The sequence below is a fragment of the Gymnoscopelus braueri genome (genome assembly GCF_963280865.1).
Source record: "Gymnoscopelus braueri genome assembly, chromosome: 13".
NCBI classification, from domain to species: domain Eukaryota; kingdom Metazoa; phylum Chordata; class Actinopteri; order Myctophiformes; family Myctophidae; genus Gymnoscopelus; species Gymnoscopelus braueri.
Genome location: NC_137615.1, coordinates 18,142,477 through 18,165,080, shown reverse-complemented (window position 1 = coordinate 18,165,080; position 22,604 = coordinate 18,142,477). Strand labels below are relative to the sequence as shown.

General features: G+C 41.0%; 1 protein-coding gene across 1 annotated transcript; it reads right to left on the bottom strand.

The window, feature by feature from the left end:
- Window positions 1–3,251: 3,251 nt before the first annotated feature.
- On the bottom strand, window positions 3,252–21,929 carry raver1 (ribonucleoprotein, PTB-binding 1). Its single transcript, XM_080446900.1, has 15 exons — window positions 21,801–21,929; window positions 21,180–21,439; window positions 19,129–19,195; window positions 15,690–16,159; window positions 12,806–12,997; window positions 12,400–12,520; window positions 11,753–11,853; window positions 10,621–10,693; window positions 10,056–10,258; window positions 9,112–9,193; window positions 8,850–8,989; window positions 8,469–8,540; window positions 5,964–6,074; window positions 5,574–5,639; window positions 3,252–5,461 (listed from the first exon to the last, which is right to left on the bottom strand). Exons 1-15 carry the CDS (start codon window positions 21,916–21,918, stop codon window positions 5,315–5,317), a joined length of 2,223 nt encoding a protein of 740 aa, XP_080303026.1. The 5' UTR covers window positions 21,919–21,929; the 3' UTR covers window positions 3,252–5,314.
- Between the last annotated feature and the right edge of the window lie 675 nt (window positions 21,930–22,604).

Genomic DNA, 22,604 nt, shown 5'->3' with positions numbered 1-22,604 from the left:
CATTTATGACAGTGGTTCTCAACCTGTGGGTCGGGACCTCCAGGAGGGGTCCTCAGAAGATTTTTTTTTGGGGGGGGGGGGGGCAGACAATGTAAGGACTTAAGATATTTTTAATACCCCCCAAAAAAAAAAGAAATGAAAAAAGATGATTACAGCATCAATCATGCAGTAATGGTCAAACATTGGCCAAATTGTCAAATAATATAAGATAGAGGCAAACATTTTGAAAATAGCAGATCTACAAGCTCACAAGCTGTGAGCTTGTGATAATCAATCAGCTAATCAAATCTCTCCTGATCACTGCTTACAGGAAAGAGCTTTTGAATGCCAAACAGCCCGACACCTGGATGTGCATTCACAATGAATCCATTAATAACAGACCTTGCTTGTCCCTTACCATTCCCCGCTCACCCTGAATATAGAAACAGCAGGTGACATTTCAGCTTGTTTTCCTCTGTGCCTATCTTGATGTCAACACCAGTCTATTCTTCAGTATAATCAAAGCTGATCGGAGTTGTTTTTTAAAAGGTTGTGTTTATTCATAATTAAAGCTATCTCTAAATGTCAAACTTTATGGCTAACACTATCTTTGGGAGGCATCTGAGTTCAGCAACTCCATGGCTAAGTCTTTTTTTATTTTACTCCTCATTTTATCTGGGGAGTTTGCTTCCAGACCATATGTTGCACCTGAGATCTACTAGTGTTGGAAAAGTTACTTTCTAAAAAAATAAATAAGTTACATTTAATATTACTTACTACTTCAGCCAGACTGCAGACAGCGATAATTACGTTTTGGGTTGCAAAGGACAGGTTTACAATCAAGGTCAAGAAAAAATATCTCAGGCGGTGCAGTGGTAGAGAGCCTGTGGGTTTGAATCCACGTGGTGCTTTGTCAAGCGTCACAATCGGGCGAGGGACGCCAGGCAGGGAGGGTGATATTTGTCACTGCACGTATTCCTACGGGCTGGGGCGGCACCTGTCAGCAGGGAGTGTTGGAAGGAAGGAGTAGGACAAAGGCTCCACGTCCTTCCGGTGGGGGCTCCTCACTGGCAGGTGAGTCAGTATGTGTGTGTGGAGAAAAATGAATTGGCATAATGACTAAATTGAGGCGAAAGAGGGGTAAAAAGAAAATCCAGTATCTCAAAATATTAGAATACAGATGTATAAGACCAATAAAAAAAGTTTCTAATACAGAAATGTTGAAAAGTCTGTTAATTTATGCACTCAATACTTGGTCTGGGCTACATTTGAATAAATGACTGCAACAATGCGGCGTGGAGGCGATGAGCCTGTGGCACTGTTGAGGTGTTATGGAAGCCCAGGTTTGCTTTGATAGTGGCCTTCAACTCGTCTGCATTGTTGGGTCTAGGAGAGTGTCTGGCCATTCGAGCTCAGTAATACCATGGTCAGCAAACTTACTAGTATAGTTTCGGAGAGGTGCCAAGTCCTTCTGGAAAATAAATCTCCATAAAGCTTGTCAGGAGACGGAAGCATGAAGCGCTCTAAAAACTCCTGAACGGCTGCATTGACTCAGATAAAACACAGTGTACCAACACCAGCAGATAACATGGTACCCCAAAACATTACCGACTGGAAACTTTCACTCTAAAACTTCAAGCATCTTGGATTCTGAGCCTCTCCACTCTTCCTCCAGACTCTGGGACTTTGATTGCCAAATGAAATGCATAATTTACTTTCATCTGAAAAGAGGCAATTTGTGTTAGGAGCCCCGACCAAGTATTTAGTTCATGAATGGACATATTTTTCAGAAGGTCGCCATTTATCATAAATATTTGATTGGTTTTATGTGGTTTTCTGTAATATTCTAATATTTTGAATGAGAAAAAAAGATTGATCATTCATTATTTTCATGAGCTATATACCTTAATCAAGACAAGTTTTTAAATATTTACTTTGTGTCGAGAATATATTAAAGTTTCACTTTTTGAATCACATTCTGTAGAAAGGAACTTTTGTAATGTAATTTTTTGGACCGCAACCGTAAGCTTTACACAAAAAAGAAAGTGTTTGTTAGCAGTTGGCTGCCCTCTGATTTGCCATCGTTTTCCCATACATGAGGGAAAGTATCTGCTAAAAGTTTGGATATATTGGATGCAGTGGTGGACAGTAACAGAGTAAATGTACTTGAGTACTGTACTTAAGTACAGATCCTGAGAATTTGTACTTTACTTGAGTATTAGGTTTTTTTGATACTCATTACTCTTACTTTACATTTCCAAGAGAAATATTTTCCTTTTACTCGATTACATTTCTAGGAAGACTGTAAAGTACTGAGTACTTTTAGGTTGGCTGTTTCTTTTTTCTTCTCTAAAATGCAATTTTAGGGAAGGGCTGGGAAGCCCAGACCTTTCTGGGCTTCCCTAAAATGCAATTTTAGGGAAGGCCATACTTCTGCTCTAGGAACGAGGGGTAAGCACGCACATCCTAAAGCAGTAAATCGGGTGCTGGACAACAATACGTACGTGAGAAAAAGAGGGGAAGTCCGCACACCGTTTGAGCTCCCAGTGGAAGAGTTTTTTATTTTGTTAGGCAACGTTTCGACCGTAGCCGGTCTTCATCAGGTCTTGATACTTCTGCTCACACTAGCCGCGTTTCTGGCTTCCCCCTCCGCTCACCTCTTTGTTACATCTTGTTTGGGTGTATAGGAGTAAAAGTATTTAGTTCTGATTCCTCAGTCATTTCTGTTTTCATAGGCGTCTCTGCAGGCTTTGTAGCATAGTGGTTCTACAAGCAAGCACATCAGTGTATATGTCACAGGACGATTGAATAACCAGGACGATTGAAGACAGAGCGCTCGTTTTTAGGCACGGGGCGAGGCGGGGCTTTGATGCGACGCGGACCTTTCACCGATTTGCATATATGGCTGTAACAAATGTTGCCCATATTTTTGCGAGGGGCACAGGGGGTCTCAATTGTCACACAACCTTCATAGATGACAGATCCACTGAGAAAGGGACCTCCGCTCTCCACCGTCACAGACATTCTGGGAATGACCCAAGTCCATTTCTCTTTACCATGGCAACTATTCAGATTCAAAAGTGGATTTTCATAGAACAAGAAACCTGAAGGCGATCATGGCCTTGGAAGAGCATGCATTTTGTAAATTTCTCCAGATGTGGTTACGTTACAGAAATGTAAGCTCTAGACTAGACTATTAAAGTGCACTTTTCATAGTTTAAAATGACGAGATCACAGCAAAAGTTGTTTTAAATACACATTTACTTCCTCATGTCTCACTCACACATACAAGGACAAGTTACCACAGTGGCACAGTCTACACAGTAAAATCACTGTCATTGAACTTAGACTGTTAAAAAAAAAAAAAAAAAGTTACCAAATGGACCCATAAGGGTACATTTTCTACTGCAGAGAATTTTACTGTGTAGCAGGCATAACTACAGCAATGATTAAATTATGGATCATACATTAGAGCAGCATCTCTTAGTCCATACACAACATTAGCAATCTGCTGTGGTGCTAACTCATTGTCAAACAGTCTTTCAAACATATTGGCAAACAACACAAAAATCGAGCAGCAGATTCAAATCGAGGAGGGAGGGAAAAAAAGAAACACCAGACCAGAGGCAGATATAATTAAGAAAACAAGAGTTTAGGACTCCCGAGGAAATTCATCAAGCTCAAGTATTTACACAGCAAACAGAGATATGGGAAATATAGTTCCAAGACCACACAGGGATAAGATCACAGAAAGTACTGTTAAGGCTCAAGTGTAATTGCAGTTCCCATCAAAATTTCAGAGGTAATGGGTTATCACAATCAAACTGTCAACCAGGGCAATAATCAAAATACGAATCTGTCACTGACCAATCACTTTCCACCACCTTCCACTAGTACCTCCCCTGGGCAGACTGAACTCCCACCGTTGTGGTTACTGGAAACTTGTGACTGGAAGACTTCAAACATCTCAAGTATTTAAATGCAGGCCGAACCAGTTAGTCATCAAGTAGGCTATGGAATCCAACACAAACTGCCCCAAAGATGAACACCTCCCCCTGCTGGTCTGCAGGGTAAAGACAAACATTTGGGGACTAGCCGAGGGCAAGATCTACAATGAAACATTTAGTTTAAGCCTCTCAGTGAGGAAGAGAATGTAGGTGTCCCTGTGCACAGCACCTGTCAGATCTATAATAAAAAAGGCACACCATACTCCTTTAACCATGCCATTCAGATGCGTCGCTGAGACCGCAAAACATCCAAAGTTAACTCAGACAGAACTCCCACCAACATAGAAATCAATTAACTTCTCCACAAAGAACAAGTGAGAGGCAAATTTCTAAAATGGCAGATGAAGACAGATAACAGCTGATATCTAACCCGTGCCCTCCAAGTGCATCACTAAAACAACCAGTGCTGAGAACAAATGTTGGAACAAGACAGAAGGGTGCGGTTCAAAGACAAGACAAAGTAACAGTTGGAAATAATATTCCAGTGGGTTACGAGGTTGGCAAAAGTTTCAATTACCAAAATAATAAAAGTAAAAAACAGGAACCCAGTAAATGATTATTGCTGAACGGAGATCTATGTGACACAACAGGGATAGGCCTGAATCGTAGGGAGAATGTAAATACAAAGGAACAAATAACCCTGAACAAGTTGGAAGGAAAGAAATAAACTCCCACTAAGACTATCCCTTTAAACATAATGAACTTTGTACATACAAATCCGGGGAAGCAGTCGGAACAAACAGGAAAAAAAGTCAGAAATTTTTAGAAAATGTTGAGTTCATACCGTGTCATATAGTTGCCCCTTTTGTTGTGTGCAATCATCTAACAATGCGGTCCATGTGGGTCATGAGGCAAGAAGTTATGGAGCCAACATGGTTGCCATTAAAATATTCATCGACTATACAATCTACATCTCTGACTTGTTGACATCTCAACAGGGAAAGGGGGGAGGAAAAAAAACTAGATTAAGAACAACTTTACCATATTTTCTCATTGTACATGATTCTGAAAATATATTGTCAACTTAGAAATTAAAAGTCAAATAAAAAACTAAAAACTTAATTTAACAACACACTGAAATTAAATATACACACACACACAAAAGAAGGGGGGAAACACATCAAAAACTCCCATAGACTGGCACGCAACTGTCCGGATAGCAACAGGCTGCACTCCCTAACGCCCTCCAGGGGTTGCTAGCGGGAGCGCACAGGAGAGAAGTCAATGGACTGCCACGCTGAAATAGAGACTGAAGGAGCTCTGCAGAGCTCATCATGGCCTGGCTGTTGAAATGGCTAGGAATACAGCATGAGGCACTTTCCCTGTAGTCAGAATATACGCTTGCGTTTCAGATACGAGTCTGCGTAATGTCCACCCAGGCCTTGGGAGTGCTGGCCCACGTACCCCCCCTCAGGGCTTGGCTCGGGAGATGGGATCAGACCGGAGTACACACGTTTGTGACCACCGATGGGGGTCTGCAATTAGAAAAACGCAGGCTGTCATTTCTAGGAACGTTTCCAATGCGGATAATAGATAAAAAAAAAAAAAGAATAAAAGTAAAACCAGCACAGAGAAAGCAACAATTACCTTGATGTCATTCCCTAGGCCAGGTGGGTAGCTGTTGGCGAGACTCAAAGGAGGCATTCCCACAGCCTGAGAAATAACAACCAATTTACTGTCACTGACTGCAACAATTTAACACTTTGGGATCCAGAGTTTTGCACAAATGCCCTATACATTAAGGTGGGGTCATTTATAGTCAAACTTACCATTCATAATAAAAATTATACTCTCATATGCCAATTTGACAGATTCTACCAGTGGCAATGGTGATCAATGTCAACATTTAACTTAAGTTCATTATAGCCACAAAAAAACACTGAGTGGAATGGTTCAGAGCTCCAAACCTTTATTCATTGGATTGGCATATAAGTTGGACTCTGAAAGAGTTCCAGCAGTCAGGAATGTACAGCTTACCTTGTTGAGTTGGGTGGAAGGGGGGTTGGGCAGGCCTGGTCCTGAGCTGAAGTATGAACTTAGGGGTGGATTGGTGGAGTATCCATAGCTGTAGTCAGGATGATGAGACAGCTGCAGAGACCAGATGAAACCACAGTTATTTGCCAGCCTGGATACATTATGTTTATAAATGTATCTTTTGCCATTGCATCCTCTAGCGTGCCCAATTTATACAATGTCAAACAATATGCAGAAACAATATTCAGAAGCAAGGCTTTGCAACAAGGCATCTTAAGACAGCGTTTCTCGGGTGTAGTCTTCAACTCTGAGATAGGCCTGTCACAATTATTACATAATAGTCTAATCGCATTTTTCTTAGATAGTTATTTATTTTTGCATAATCGTTTCCATGAAAACATTTTCAAATATATAAAAAAGCAGAAATGGCAAATCTACAAGCTTACGACACGTCACTTAGTGACACGTTGTAAGCTTGTAGATCATGTCAAACACAATTAAAATCATTAATCGCAATTTGAGTGACAATTAATCGTCAACTAAATTTGTAATAGTGACCGCCCTATTCTGAGAGTGTACAATGGGTCATCTCTGTGACCCCAATCTACACTGCTAAATCCTTAACTCTGTACTCTCCCATAGACTGTTAAAGACCCGTAGGTCCATTTGGACCACTGGTGGTCACCGAACCAGACGTTGAGATCCTGGGTCTCAAGAGATGATATGGTGATGTCCATTCATCATCAGTGCAGACTGCGCTAATACAAACTTGCTTTCTCACAGTAATTGTCACATCATGATTTCCCATGTCAACCTCAACTTGCACTTCCATTTTACCATCCCCTGCCAGTCCATAAATATTTAGACACCAGTAAACCTATGGTGACATTCTACGGTGCGTAAAACACGGACAGAATCATGGAAATCAGGACATTTAATAAGATAGAAGTACACAGAATGAGTTTGGGGGAAATCATAATATAATCTTCAGAACATTTAGAATTGTCCATAGAATAGAAATCCTGTTGTGCTTCCGACTTCCTCCCAGTCCTTTGCATGCGTGTACTGAACCAGGACACATTAACGAGTGGTTATATAGTCAGGGGATATTAGCAGAAAGATTTCCAATCTTGGAATAAATTCCTTACCAAAACAAATCTTACCAATGTGTTTGTAAAAGTGTCTAGTAACACATCTCACAAAGACTGAAATGCAGTTTCCCTAGGGGAATTTTTGACAGCTGCTGAAAGTTGGGGTACCCACCATAACCTTATGTGGGGAAAAAAATCCAAATTTAATTCTGTTTTAAGTAGCATGTGAGGGGTCAAACTAGGGTGTTTTTATGATTCTGAATCCATTGCAAGCATTTGTTTTGCACCAAAACCACTCCTTGGGCTAAAAACAGCCCAATCTCAATGGGCTTTTTACACAAAAAGTATACCTGGAAAAGGATGGCTATGGCCGTTTTTAGCCCAAGGAGTGGTTTTGGTGCAAAACAAATGCTTGCAATGGATTCAGAATCATAAAAACACCCTAGTTTGACCCCTCACATGCTACTTAAAACAGAAATAAAATTTTATTTTTTTCCCCCCCACATAAGGTTATGGTGGGTACCCCAACTTTCAGGAGCCATCTCAAATTCTCCTTGGGAAACTGCATTTCAGTCTTTGTGAGATGTGTTACTAGACACCTTTACAAACACATTGGTGTAGATTTTTTTGGGTAAGGAATTTATTCCAAGATGTTTTTAATATCCCCTGACTATATAGGATAGCAACAGAGATGAAAACCTCGTCTAAAAAGAACTAATTAACAGATAAATTCAGGGCAGAACAGTGTCCAAATTAATTTTAAAAGAAATGTTTGGGACAACCGTTTTGTCACCACACTACTGACCAGTTTTTATATGCCCAAAACGCTCAGATTAGTTCATGCTCTGAAGCACTTGTCCAAATGTCCTTTTATTATTGTAGTGACTGATTGCTCAACCTTTCAAAACCGGTATGGTAATTTTATATTTATGCCCTAATGGACTTTCAGTTATTCTTATTTCAACTAAATGCAGCAGTGCTTTCCCCATGCTAAGTGTGAACTACTGCATTTAGCATCCTCTATGGTACATTGTGATATGATGAACAGCAAGACAAGGAAACGAACCAAACCAAAGGAAGCAGTATGTAAATAAGCCTCCTGTGACTTAATCTGATTTAAATTGTGCAAACGGAGTTACTCTTTGGTTGTACCGTTCAGCAACAAGTGTAAGAAAAGTGTGCAAGGAATGGTGGAAAAGTGTCTAGTCAGCATACAGCCACATGCCAAGATGGTCCAAAACATCATAAACTCTGGTTTTATACATGCAAGTCTGCTAAAAGCAAGCCGTAACCAGAAATCACATCCAAATGACAAATTATCACAGCAGCCATTTCAGGGAGATTTGTGCTGTATAGGTGGGGGCTCAGAGGCTGACTGTACACACCATCATGCACATGAGGGGTGAGAGGGTATTACCTGCTGTCCAAATCCTGCCAAGGCCCCAGTGTCCAGGTTCTCCTGCTGTTCATACAGGTGGGCCAGGGGATCCTGAGGACAAACACCAGATGGGTATCAGACAAGTCACTGGAATGTTCAGCCAGGCAGGATAGGCGTCATGGTAAGGTAAGGCCACGTTGGTGTGACCTTACCCTGCAGAGGAGAGCGTATTAATCACTTTTTAACCCAGCATTTAAATTGAATAATGAAAATAGGTAATCTATAAAGCATCGTGATGTGATCTCGTAGATCGGCCATTTCCGCCATTCGTCGCAGGACCAAGTATACAGTATAGGGTTTTAGTGGTTAATATCACAGCCAGTTCATCAGCATGCAGTGGGAGCACGGAGGATTGATTACCTGGTGACGGGTGTAATCTGGGCTATACGACTCCTGGTAGCGCAGGTTGTAATTTGAGTGTATGCTTTGGTTTGTACGCTGGTTGGACATATTGCTGAGCGTAGGCCTCTTCCTGTAGGGGTGGGGTCTGCAGTTTCCGCCTGTGCAATCAAGAGAAAGATTGGCATGAAAACACTGTCTCACCTCAGGGTCAGTGCTGAGATCCAAGAAGGGATTAAGCACATGGCAGAAAGCATAGCAAGTGGAAAAGGTGACATCTCACCTGAGGGAAACATGCTGTGGCCGTTAAAGAAGGCATTCTGGGAAAGATTCACTTCTTTAGGGCCATCTCCGAGTATTGACACCTGGTGAGGAGGAAATGGGTTTGTTTTAAAGTCCCTGTCCACATGTTCCATGGTGTGGTTTAAATATTCATCTGTTCAATAAATGTACATTTCAAGTATTTTTCTCCCCCAGAAAACACTCTAATAAAAGTGACAGTACATTTGTGTCTCCATCTTTTTCCTCATTTAGTATTCCATATCCTATGAATTATGTATACATGTGATCCTCCAGAATGTAGGTAATCCACAGAGAGTCTACATCAAACGCACTGACAAAATACAAGCAGTCCACTTCCTCGTTGTAGAGAACCACAGTGTTGCCAGTGTATCAGCTCCGTTATAGGCCACATTAACCTCTGCCAAACTATACCCAGGGTTAAAGTGGGCTAAGATTTGCCTGTTTTATACCCCAGGTATATACCGGCCTAGTCAGTTTACACCCCAGGGTATAAATCTGGCTATAGTTGGGGAGTGGGGAATTATTTGGGCTGTTCCATCGGTTATGGGGGAGCGCTTGTGTTGCGTTACTCATGTCCCTCCATTCGTTCTCATTGACTATTGCTGCATTTGGTGAGGCTCTGACTGTTGTTAGTTTGTGATGTTGCACCTTTTCTGAATTGCAAGGCCTGTGTCAACCGGTTTTCAGTGAGTGCTGGTCTGGAGAGACCACATTTTAGTTGTGAATCTATATGCTTTGGAGATGTGCAAGAAACTACCAGAGTATCACAGGTAACAAGCGTCAGAGAGAAAACTAAATTCTAGGAGTACATTTTTTTTAATCTTGTGTTACAAAGAAGGCAAGTGAACTGACAATGGGTACAGGCAACGGGCAAGTTAATTTAAGAGGCAGAAAACGCAGCATTGCCACTGTATGACCACTTACCCCTTGTGCCGTGAGACCCTCTGTCCCGATCATGCCACCCATGAGAGGCATAGAAATTCCCTGCAAGGTAGGAGACAGATTTTGTGGGAGGCTGCATGCAGCTGTGGGGGACTCCTGCTCCCTTACCAGGGTTCTACCCAGAGATAGTGGCTTGAGAGGGCACAGAGAATCTGTTTGCAGGCCAAGACCTGGGATCACCCCACCTGGGGACAAGAAACAAAACCAGTCCATTAATTAAAATCTAAAGCGCTACAAGAAATAGCACATAGCGCTGACAAATGACCAGTGGAGTCGTCAAGATCATGACCGATGCAACAACAGTCAACCAAACAAGTGTTCCTAAAAGGCAAACAAATGTTAGTTATCAATGTAAAAAGAAAAATTGGCCTGCAAGTATACCTGTAGATTGTCATCTTAGCAATTACTCAATAACTTCCTCGACCAAACGAATAATTGAGAATTGATTATCGTTAATTTTTCATAATGGATTAGTTTGCTACTAATAACAGAGCTGCTGCAGTTCATGAGTCTGGGAGCTACGGATGGAAGTCAGCGGATGCCAAACCTTGTTGTAGATCTCCGAGCAGATGGACTCCCTGCTGTAGAGCAGCCAGAGGGTTCTCCCCGATCAGTCCCGCCTGGAGGGGCAAGAGGAACGGGGCAAGGGTCAGTGTCACCGCAGGGCTATATCGCTGCTATCGGGCAGAAACCTTGTAGTTACCATTTGGTCACAGTCTCTTGTTAATACTTAATCTGTGAAATATTCAGCTATGAAAGTGGTTAACTCTGTCTGTGGGTTTTATAAATATTTCAACCTGGTGTCCCCAGTTTGGTCATGTCATACTGTATGCGAACATTTTAGATAAAATAGCAGATCTACAAGCTTGTTGCGAGTTGTACATCAACCATTTTCGGTACTTTCGTACAACACGAAAGTACAAAAGTATAAAATAAAGCATTGATTTGTGAAGAAATGTGGAATTATAAGGTTTCTGACCAACAGCAACGTTTAGAAAGTAGTCACTCACTGCCACAGGAAAACTACAAAGCAACATAGCTTACTCACCAGATATGTGAGGCCGTTATTTACACACTTTCTCTGCACAATGAAGGCACACACACCCACCACATCACTCAACAGCACTCGGAACTCATCCCAAAGAAAGAAAAATAAAACCTCCTCTCATCAGAGCACTTACCCACTCAGCATTGTTATCGCCACAGCAAATAAAAGAATCGAGACCTAAAGCCTAGCACTGCCTCACACACTTATATATAAAATTAATTTAAAAAAAAAGTCAAACCCACATCATTATCACTCACACAAGGTACCAGACGGTTCTCTTTATTGTGCAGCACCTGAGCCCAGAGAAGATGATTTCCCAGAAAGGCTTGCTAATTGTGAAAAAAATAAAAATAAGGAGAGGGCTGAGGATTTTTTACTGTGCAGCAGGAATAGTGATACAGAGTGAGATGGGATTAAAAGAAACCGGCAGAAGCTCTAAAACACTGTTTCTCAACGTCAGGTCTGGGGACCCCCAGTGGTGAAAATAAAAAATTTAAAATGAGTAAACAATGGTTTCAAATGGGGTCCATGGCATAATAGTGCATATCAAACTAGAAGTCCTTGAAGTTAAACAAAAGGTTGAGAACCAGTGTTCTAAAAGATGAGCAGCAGACATTCATGCATACTGTACCTGCTGGACCTGAGCCTGGTTCTGGAGGAGCAGCTGGAGAAGGGCAGCAGAGAGGGCAGGGTTGGCCAGTAGTGGCATGGTGGGGGCAGCTCCAAGCAGACCTACACACACACACACACACACTATGTCTCATTGTAGTTCATGGATCCGGGTAGGGCTGCACTATTGATTATTCTATAAATTACTTCAGATTAATCTTGAAGCGTGTTTGGATAATTGGTATAACAAAAATAATATATCAATGAATCAACGCAGAAAAGTTCCATTAGTTGACAACCCCCATTTAGTACTTAAATTTACCTTATTTGTGCAACACTGTAGGATTAACATTTTTTTCCCCCCCAATATCCAAAGAATATATATAATTTCCCCCTCAAAATAGATGTTTTTCTTATCAGCAATTCGATTAGCCATTTCAGCCTTAGATCGGGGCCAGCCTCTAACCACATGAACCCTAGAACCCCAATATGCGAACAGTCTGCAGAAAAAGCTGATCTACAAGCTCACAAGCAGAGACTGTGTCGAGGGGACCAAGTATAGACCCCTGGGGTACCCCGATCAACAAATTATATATGGTTTAAGTGGTTAATGAAAAAACTAAAAACGTATTTTGTGGTGGTTGTGGCACCGTGCATGATGTTCCTCACCTTGCTTGCGCCCCTGGTTAAGGGGGTTGAGGAGCATCTTGAGGGTGGCAGGGTTGCTAAGACCCGTGAGGATCTGCATGGCTGTGGGTTCAGGGAGGAGACCTTTCCCTCTGTTCACAGCCTGAAGAGACAAGAGGGCAGAGGATTCATATCAGCATAGACCCAAATTAGCCTGCCAGAAAAACGATAATTACAATGGCCCAGACGACAATATGGATATTTCTGGGTGTCCTTGTCAGACAGCCCGGAGAATTTTGGCTGAAGTCGATACATTTTCTGCTCAAGCAGTCGATTTACCACCTCAATTTGCTAATCTGTAATTTGCCTTTCAACGGTGTCGTTCTGTGGACTTGTGGACAAATATTCGCTGAGGTTTGGTGTGAATGTACAGCCAGAAGGGCTTTACCATGGTCTGGGCAGCAATCAGAGCAGCCAACATGCTTCTCCCCGGGGGGCCGGGGGCACAGAAAGACACCCGGATGTGTGTCCCACCAAGCACCCTGCTGTCAGCTACTCGCTGCACCTCCTCCGCCATTTCTGCTGTGGCAAACTCCATGACCGCGAACCGCCGGAAGCTTCCATCCTGTCCCTGAGCCAACTGTAGAAGAACACACACAAACACACCACATGAGGCACACTTCCATATGCTCAAAATGACCAACCCAAAGTGCGGCGGCTATCAATAATGTGTACAAGTTCAATAACTAGATTCTCTTAAGACAAATAGTTGCTAGGCAGATATGAATCATTTAGATATCAGGATATGGCTTGAAATAGTCATTAAGTGAGGTGTTGTGTGTGTATAGTGGCTATAAAAAGCATGTACCGCCATGGACTGATATTTACACACTATTTTGTGGTAGATATTTAAGTACATCAGTGTAGAACAGATATGTGACGGTAGAATATAAATTTCAGCCCTCTAGGCGTCAACTTATTTTTTTATCCCTGAAATTTGCCAACACCAGAACCCTTCTTTATTTACATTTTTGCTTTCAGCCCTTGGCAAACATTTTGAAAATGTTTTGAAAGAAATGAGACCTTCATCTTGGTAATATCTAAACAAAGTTTCTTACAATAAGGATAGCCAGGAAAAACCACGATGAGGCTTTTGATAAGCCAAGCCAATTTCTGCGGTCCTACACTCACTAATTAGATTTTCAGATCTCCAGAAATGTCACCTTTCCAAGCAAAACGAGATGGCGCGGTGGCTCACACAAACTAATCAAGCTCCTCTGGCCCAGAGGGTTATGAGAGTTGTCACTGTTATTTTCAGTGTGACAGTATCAGACACCATTAGATTTATGATGTAGCTTTTACCTTGCATTACCCATTTCCCCCAAAATCCTATATCAGATCGGATGACCCTAAAGCAGTTTTAGGTCAACATTCATTTGGATGCTTGGTTTAATCATCTCCTTGTTCTGAATTTTAAATAGTTTTAATGTTATGGGAATAGTAATAAATCCAATTCAGACTACTCTAAATAATTCTAGACACGTTGAGATCTGCGACTGCAAGAGCCCTAAATTCAGCATCCATCACTATGGATGCCCTCAAGTTGTAGAATCACATTTAAATCTTTAATCCTGCCCAACAGCTTCTTGTTAAAACGATTACATGAGTGCTAGACAGATTCTGTCAAACTAGCATGTGAGCTTTGAATATTGCACAACCTAGGGCTGGGTAATTAACCGAAAATATATCTCAACTAATTATTTAGAGCTTAATCTTGCTCATGTAGGTTAATCAAATACCAAGAAGCAGTTTAAAAAAACCAAAGTCTGATTAACCCTGCATTATACTTTGCAGTACAATGTGACATACAAAAACAGCTGCTCTACAAGCTCACATGTCCATTTTTCCTTTTTGTATCGTTCATTAATCATAGTCAAGGCAAAGGTTTGAAATAATAGTAATCTTGATTTGAAGTGATATCGCACAGCCCTAGTACAGCTTTTGACAACCAAAAAAAATCTCAATCAAACCAGTGGAACAGACAGAAAGTGTTGCTATGCACGTCATGCCAAAAGGACACCACTCTCTCATTCCAGAAACGCCTGTTGAATGACACCACCTGGGGTAGTCAGGTGGTCATTGCCATAGAAACCAGCTATGTTCATCGCTATAGAAACTCTGAGTGGCCACAGGAAAAGCAGGGCAAAGGTGAGGGCCATTGAGAATTCATATTTAATACTTAATCTAACTTGCCTAAACATGCAGAAACCCTGTATTAAGACTTTTTAATGACACTCAGAATTTTATTTAACCAATTACCCTATTCTGAGGGGGACATTTTGCAGAAAAAAGCTCACATTGTGAACTTTTAGATCTGCCATTTTCTGAGCAGGGACTTATAGAAGTATAGAAATTATAAATGTCACAAAGATAACAGCTGTCATTCATGGATTTCAACTACAGAGTTTAAGTGATTACCGTATTAACAAAAAAGCACAAATACAACATAAGAAAAATAAAACCTAAGATTTTACCAGTCTGTCTGTAGCATTTTTAAGACCTTTGAAGCATGCATTTGTAAGACCTTTGAAGGACGAATTTAATGCTTATTTTTAAGCCTTATTTTTTACAAGAATTAAAGACTTTTAAGGATCTGCAGAAACCCTGTAAATATAATTAATAATCCCCTTTGGAGCTGTGTCCCATCTTCTAAGCCATATGCTTTATCATGCATTTTCCACTGCAGGCAGCAGACATCTAAAGCTCTACTAGTGAGATTTTCCAAAAGGTTACAGTTAGATTTCTCACGTCTTAAAAACCAACAGCAGCTAGTAGCTGTATAATGAAACTCTTGTGAATGTTGCCTAAATTGAGAGTAATAATGCCAGAGGTATTTCTAACATAATATAGTGAAGGAACACACATTAGGCTTGCACCTCAGCAGGCATGAATTCACAATTACTGAGGACATGACAGTGATAAGACAGCGTGTGTGCGCTTATTATAGTAATGTACTTGTGAGGGCCAAATGTTCCCACCCAAAAAAAGAATATATATATATATATATATATATATATATAGTAGAATTTTAGAAAGAGACTGTGGTAACATTCTGGCTGGTCCTCATAAAAGAAACATGTTTTTCCCCCCCCTTCGTTTAATTAGTAAAAGATACAGGTTGAGGTTAGATTAGGCATTTTGGGATTAGGTTTGGGGGATGCGTTTAGGTTAAACATGAAAGGATGATAAAGTGGCATGAAATTGCTGCCCTAAAGTTTTAATGTCCTAACAATTATAATAACACAAATGTGAGTGCGTGTGTCACACTGGACCTGGCAGAAGATGGGGGCGTGTGTGTCGGCGAGGGAATTGCGGAGGTCTTGGGCCGTCAGTACGCTGGGAGGGAGCCGGTCCACACACAGGCATCTAGAGTGCAGCAGCGGGTAGGTCAGAGAGCCCACCTCGGTCCAGTGGACGTACAGCATGCGAGAGCCCAGCTGCTTCCCGAGGAGCTCCGACTTGGCCCGGGCGGCCGAGTCCTTCTTCATGTACTCTACAAAGCCGTAGCCCTTGGAGTGGCCGGTGGAGGCGCTGTACACCAAGAAGCAGCGCTCAAGGTTGCCGAAGGGGCGCACCAGGTCTTCAAACTGCTGCTGGGTGAACGCGTGGGGCAGGTTGGCGATGCACAGGAGAGCGTCTGTGGGCTGCAGCTGCACTGAGATCTCTCGGTCACGCAGCAAATACTGGTGGAACTCTTTGATGGCACATTGCGCCTGCTCCCCATTGAGCAGCGTGACAAAGGCTTAGGATAAGGAGGGAGAGAGAGAAGTTTTGATTATTCGAAATATTAGGTGGTTCTTTTGAAAAGTTCAAATGTATTTGTATTATATAAAAAATTACTAAATGCATTAGTTCGATTAATCACTTAGGCCTTTTTTACACTTTGTCATGAAACTCTCATTTGTCACGCTAGCAAAATAGTCACGCTGGCAAAATAATCCAATCTACAAGCTCACAGCGCATCATGATTTGACGCGTTGCGTCCTTGTTGATCTGCCATTCTTATTAATTTGTTATGATATCAATTTGATATTCTTTTGTTAAAATATAAAGTGTAAATAGCTCTACATTCTTATAGTACTCATTGCTATACAGTGTTTGTTCAGCAACAGGTCCGCCTGTCTCTCCAGCGCTTTATTAAACAGAAGATGCATTTTCAGGTTGGGACACCAATTTTAGAAAGAACTCAGACAGGATACAGATTAAACAAGTGAAATTGAAGCGATGACACAAAGAAATGAGCAGACAAAATTGGAACACTAATTTAAGCTAAACATTCTTTAGCTAAGCACTCTTGACTGGCTGAAATTGGCAAACTATCTGAACATTTGTTTTGTTTATTAAAGAGCTGGTGAGACCTCTGTTAACTCTTTCACTGCCAGACTTATTTCAGACTGTGTCGTCCCAGTGCCAGGAAAAAGGTGCATTTTTCCTCTGTTTGTTTTTTAACAAAAAAAATTCAATTTCTTTTTTTTTTCATATTTTCGTCATTCCGTCATTGGCCATGATAGCCATCGGACGGGAATTCCCGTCCAGGGCAGTCAAAGAGTTAAGGTAGTGCAAGTGATTTGCTTTGGTTAAAATAAGTGTTAAATAGCTCTATATTCTGATTGCTATAGAGTGTTTGTTCAGTATTAGGAGTCTCCTTGTCTCTCCAGCTCTTTATAAAACAGAAAATGCATTTTCGTTTCAGTTTCATTTCCAATTTTATCCAACCAAGACAGAGAACTCAATCAGGATACAGATTAAACAAGTGAAATTGGAAGTGACGACACTAAGAAATGAGCAGACAAAATTGGAACACTATACAAATTAAGCTTAAAAATGGGTACTTTCTCCTGATTGGCTGAGATTTTGACACCTACTGAAAAATGCATTTTCTGTTTATTAAAGAGCTGGAGAGACATCTGTTACTGAAAAAAACTCTATAGCAATGATTACTATCAGAATATAGTATTTTAACTTTAACAAAATACTTTTTGTTTTAACCAAAAAATATCACTTACCCTACCTTTAATGAACAGCAATATATAGTGCAAATATAGTGGTTTAACCGTTTAAAAAAAGTTGTTTTAACCAACAACAAAAAAACTGATTTGTATACTGGTAATCCTTATGAAAAGGAATAGATTAACCTTTATGTTTTGCATTCTAGCAACAGCATTTTAGAGCTAGCTAGCAAACTGCATTGTTAGTAGGTCCATTTAGTACATTCTGCTTGAGAAGCAACTATGTACCTGTCCATGTATCTACCTACCGTTTAACAGCAACCTAGTCTCCCACGGGCAGATCTCACTCTATACTTTTTTAATCATGGTCTCATCACTGATTGAGATAAGTCAGTCATGGCTACTCACTGCCATCTCACCCACAGTTATGTCTCCCTTCTACGACAACTCACCCAGCCACTGACCAGACAAAGCAAGTGCTTTTTGAAGGGGGACACTATATTTCTACCCGTGCCAAATACACACTGAACTGTAACGTTGAGCATAAGTTCTGAGCTTGATGGAATCCTTTTTTTATTCAAACTAATGGCAATCCCCTTCAAAAATGTAAAAGCAATTTACATGATTGGTCCACATGGGCAGGGTAAGATTTCACTCCTAATCTGAATCTTGCCTGAATTGGTTAGTTTTAAATTACAGTCTACTACTGGCCACATGCCTCTTTGGCATAACAACTTAGGCGAGCCAATTTTACAACTCTATTCTGCAGCCACAGCACAGCAGCAACAGCAGTCACAAGTTAGATTGCTAGAGAACTTGTAGTAATGCAGTGCATGTAAGAAAATCTGTATACTGAATTACCAATGTTCCAACAAATGTCTCAATGCAAGTCATTGTGCAGGAAAAAAGTACCAAACCAGCCAATGTGAACCCAATAATGTAAAAAATAATAAATACATTACACTTTGAATAAAACCATCAACCAAACGGCGTGAGTGCAGTGTACAAGTGCTGGATGGTAGCCAGATAAGTACTAGTTAAGGATTTGTGGAAAACTAGCATCCATCTACAATTATATAGAACATTTAACAGCTGGAACAGCCAGACGCTTTGATCTCTTCCTGTAATAAAGTGATGTCTGCATGCTTTTCTGTGACAATTGAAAGGTTAGAAAAGGGTACGCCGCTCACACCACTCCAAAAACATAGTTTCAAATTCAAGTCAAACCAAGGGACATTTCAGTCAACATATCTGAACCGCAGCCTTCAGTGCAATTCATTTTCACCCCAGCCTGTAAATCATTAGACAGTCGGTTCAAATTCTTGGTTGATATTAATTCCAGAATCTGCCATAAAACGTGTACCATCCCCAGGGGGATTCTGGCTGGGAGTCACTTTGTCATGTTTGTTGGCAGTCTCAACTTCATCTATTTTGTTTTTATTAAGTAATGTAGTCTACTCATTAATTCTCAAGACAAGAGATCATGGATCAATTTAGAGTCATGTCATGTGAATGATTAATCAACAGCTTTCTGGTGAATGTCCCCCTTTGAACGTTAATTAGCATCATTGCAATGAAGAATTATGTCAGTAGTAGTGTTGAATATGAACTTTAGCCTTTGAGAAATAGTCACCCACAGTCATGTTATTTCCACATCAGTTTGTTAATGAAACAATAGTATTAGATATTGATCTACCTCTGAAGTGGTATGGCCTCAAGCACACACTACCAATACATCACACAAACCAAACATTATACCAACCTGTGCCCTTGTATTTGTCTACAAAGCAGTACTTCAGGTCATACTGGCTCAAGAGCTCATGCACCTCCTGAAAGAAAAGAAAATCAGTATGTAATCACATTCTGAAATGTTACTTCATCACAGGTTCTGGCTATAGTGAGACATTTTGTTTCATTTAAAGTTTTATAAATAGATTATGTTACCAGATAGCAAATTATCAGCGCAAGAACAAATGTGGAGTAAATGATGACTCATTGTCAGTGGTGTAAATTAAAAGTGTAAAGTACTGTACTATTTGTATGCATTTTAACTTTCCAATTTTCAGTACATTTACTTCTACTCCACTATTATGTTTTTATCCCACTACAATTATTTGAAAACTTTAGTTACTTTGTAGATTTGGTCATTTGGATTATTATTACAAACTACTTCAACACTATCATTTCAGCCATTTGAAAATAGCCAATCTTCAAACTCGCTGTGAGCTTGTAGATCTGCCATTTCCAAAAGATTTGTATCCACAAGTTTCCTAGGGCGTTGTGTGCATCACTCAAATCGACAGGAAGTGATGCCCATAAAGGAAACCTGTGGATCCATTTGAAAACTTGTGGAATGGGGCATTCTGCATAATGAGTATTCTACTTTTGGTTCCTTCAAGTACATTTTAATACCAATACTTTTGTACTTTTACTAAAGTACATTTTCTAGATTGCAGACAGTGATGATACTTTTACTCAAGTAAAAAATGTGAGTGCTTTTTCCCATCACTGCTCATTGTTGTAGGAGAAATTGTTCCACAATGCTTTTGCCTGTTCACAAACGAATGGCGATGCCGTCTAGCATTTTCCGAAACGTTTTGTCTCTCTCTACGCCTTCCACCTTTTGTCACACACAGCTCCCCGTTCCCATTACATCTCGAACTCCCAGCACTCCCATTCACACAATGGCTGGCCCAGCGTTACCCCCACGAGTCAAGCACGTTCCAAACGGTGTGGCATCATGTGAAAAAAAAACCTGCTGCTGCCTAAACAGCCAATTACACTAAATACTTAATTGACATCTCATCTTAACACCCGTGTGTCCCACTCCCTGATCAATCAAAAGCAAATGTTACTACGCGACATGTAGCATCGAAAAAAATCTAATAATCAATGGGGCATGTTAATTATTATCTATACACATTACACACAAGGCCTGAGTTAGCCATGGCTCACACGACTGACCGTCACGGATGAACTTCAACCTGGTGTTTTCACGTTCTACATTTACGGCCCGTACATCTACATACACGTTCAGATTTCAAATATAAAGTGCTTAACCCATGGCCACGGATGTTACAATTCTGTACGAGCCCTAAGAAGTACCCGTATCAGTATTGTGCAATAAAAAGCATTTTAATCCGATCGGTGGCCATTTTCTCACACAGTTATAATGTATCGGAGTGCAGTACACCTCCCAACTAATAGGGTCACGTCGTTGAAAGCATATGGAGAAAATGGCCACCGATCGGATTAAAATGCTTTTTATAGAACAATAATGAAGATAAGGGTACTTCTGAGGGCCCGTACATAATTGTAACATCCTTGGCCATGGGGTAAGGACTTCACATTTTAAATCTGAAGGTTTATGTAGATGTACGGGCCAAAAGGGGAGAAAGTGCAAACACCAGGTTGAAGTTCATCCATGACTGATATGACAGTCATGTTTCAGGGCTAGGCCTGAGTTGGCAGCAGGTCATGGGGGACACTGTCTGGTCATCGTCAATTCACCATCGGTCATCGTTACATGCCAATTTGTTGATAGCGTTTGTCGTAGCAGACGCGGGGATACATCAATGAATTACTTAAGGTAATTTGTCAGAGAAAAAAGTCGGCAAATATTTAGCAGATTCTAATCGGAGCGAACACAACAATAATAAACGCTACTTCAGCTAAGTTGGAGCGTTCGATGGCTGGCTACCAGCTAGCTGCTATGACAGGAGGCATGATGGAGCTGGACTCTTAATGTCAGCCAAACAATCCCACCAAACAGTTTAAAACGTGTCGCCCCGGCTGGACTTTTCCACATCTCACCTGATTGCTGACATCGGATGGCAGGTTTTTGACGAGGATCTTTCGACGATTATAGAACTCTCGTCGAGTTCTGTCCAAGCGGCTCTCGATCTCCTCGGGGCTCAACGACGTCAACTCTTCATGATCGACCCTGTTATTGCGCTGACCCTCCTGCCCCGGCGAGGTGTCCTCGTCGCCGGGCAGGGTGGGCTCAGGGTGTCCGTGGTGGTGGTGGTGTTCCCCTGCCCTGGTCATCCAGTTTGCTGCGTGGTCCCCTCCGGCTAGGGTTGTCACGATTACAAATTTAAGTTCACGATTAAATGTCACTCAAATAATTACGATTAACGTGTGTTTGGCATTGAACATATGAAAAAAAATGCACAGGGCAGATATGACAAACTTAAAAATACAAAGATAGACATTTAATTATTGTATTTGTATACAATGTCAAAATAGCAGAAATAGCTGATCTACAAGCTTACAACGCGTCATTGCAAGCTTGTAGAGCTGCTATTTTTCTTTTAATATTCGAAAATGTGTGAACATTTTAACATGGAAACGATTATGACGATTATGCAAAAGTAATAGCGATTATCTCAAAATTGCGATTAGACGATAATGTAATAATTGTGACAGGCCTACCTCCGGACAGGTCGTAGTTGTCATGAAGAAGTGGACGGGATTGGGAAGAAGAGGCGAACTTGTTGGGCCCTGTCGTTGTCTCTGTGCTCTCATCGCTAACGGACACAGCAGCCGCCATCACTCAGTGTGAAAAGTTTCTCTGTGGACGCTGAAACAACAAGCGTCTGATTTGAGCAGTTTAAACAATACACACATGGCCGTAGCGCGGCCTCCCATTGGACGAGCCGGAATGCAATTCTCACGTCACGTGACAAGAGGGGGCGGAGTTATTTGAGAAAACAGCAGACGAGCAGACCTACAAGCTCATTGAAAAGCCTGGTGACCGAGGTTACAAGCAGGGTTGCCATGTCCGCTTATTATAAGCGACTTTGGTCTTGGTTTTCTGTTAAGTCGCTTGTAAATATTGGCAGTTGCGGTTTTTGGACTTGTTTCTTAATGTTGTTCAAACCAGTGGGCCAGGGACCCCCCATACAAGATTTGTTGTTAAAATGTGTCATAAATATTCCCAAATTACCTATTTTTTTACCCCAAGATTATTTATTTCTTATTTTGAAAATAGCAGATCTACAAGCTCACAACCTGACGCGTTGTGAGCTTGTTGGTCTGCTATTTTCAAATAGCCGTATTATATGGCCCCTGTCTAAGTCTTAAAGGGGAAGACCACCCATTTTCAATATTTAACTATGTCATTAATATAGCATAAAGGAGTTGTGTGGAAATAAGAAAATTTTTAAATGTTAAAAATTTTAAATGTTAAACCCAAATTGATTTTGGGTTTAACATTGCAAATTACACCATGATGAG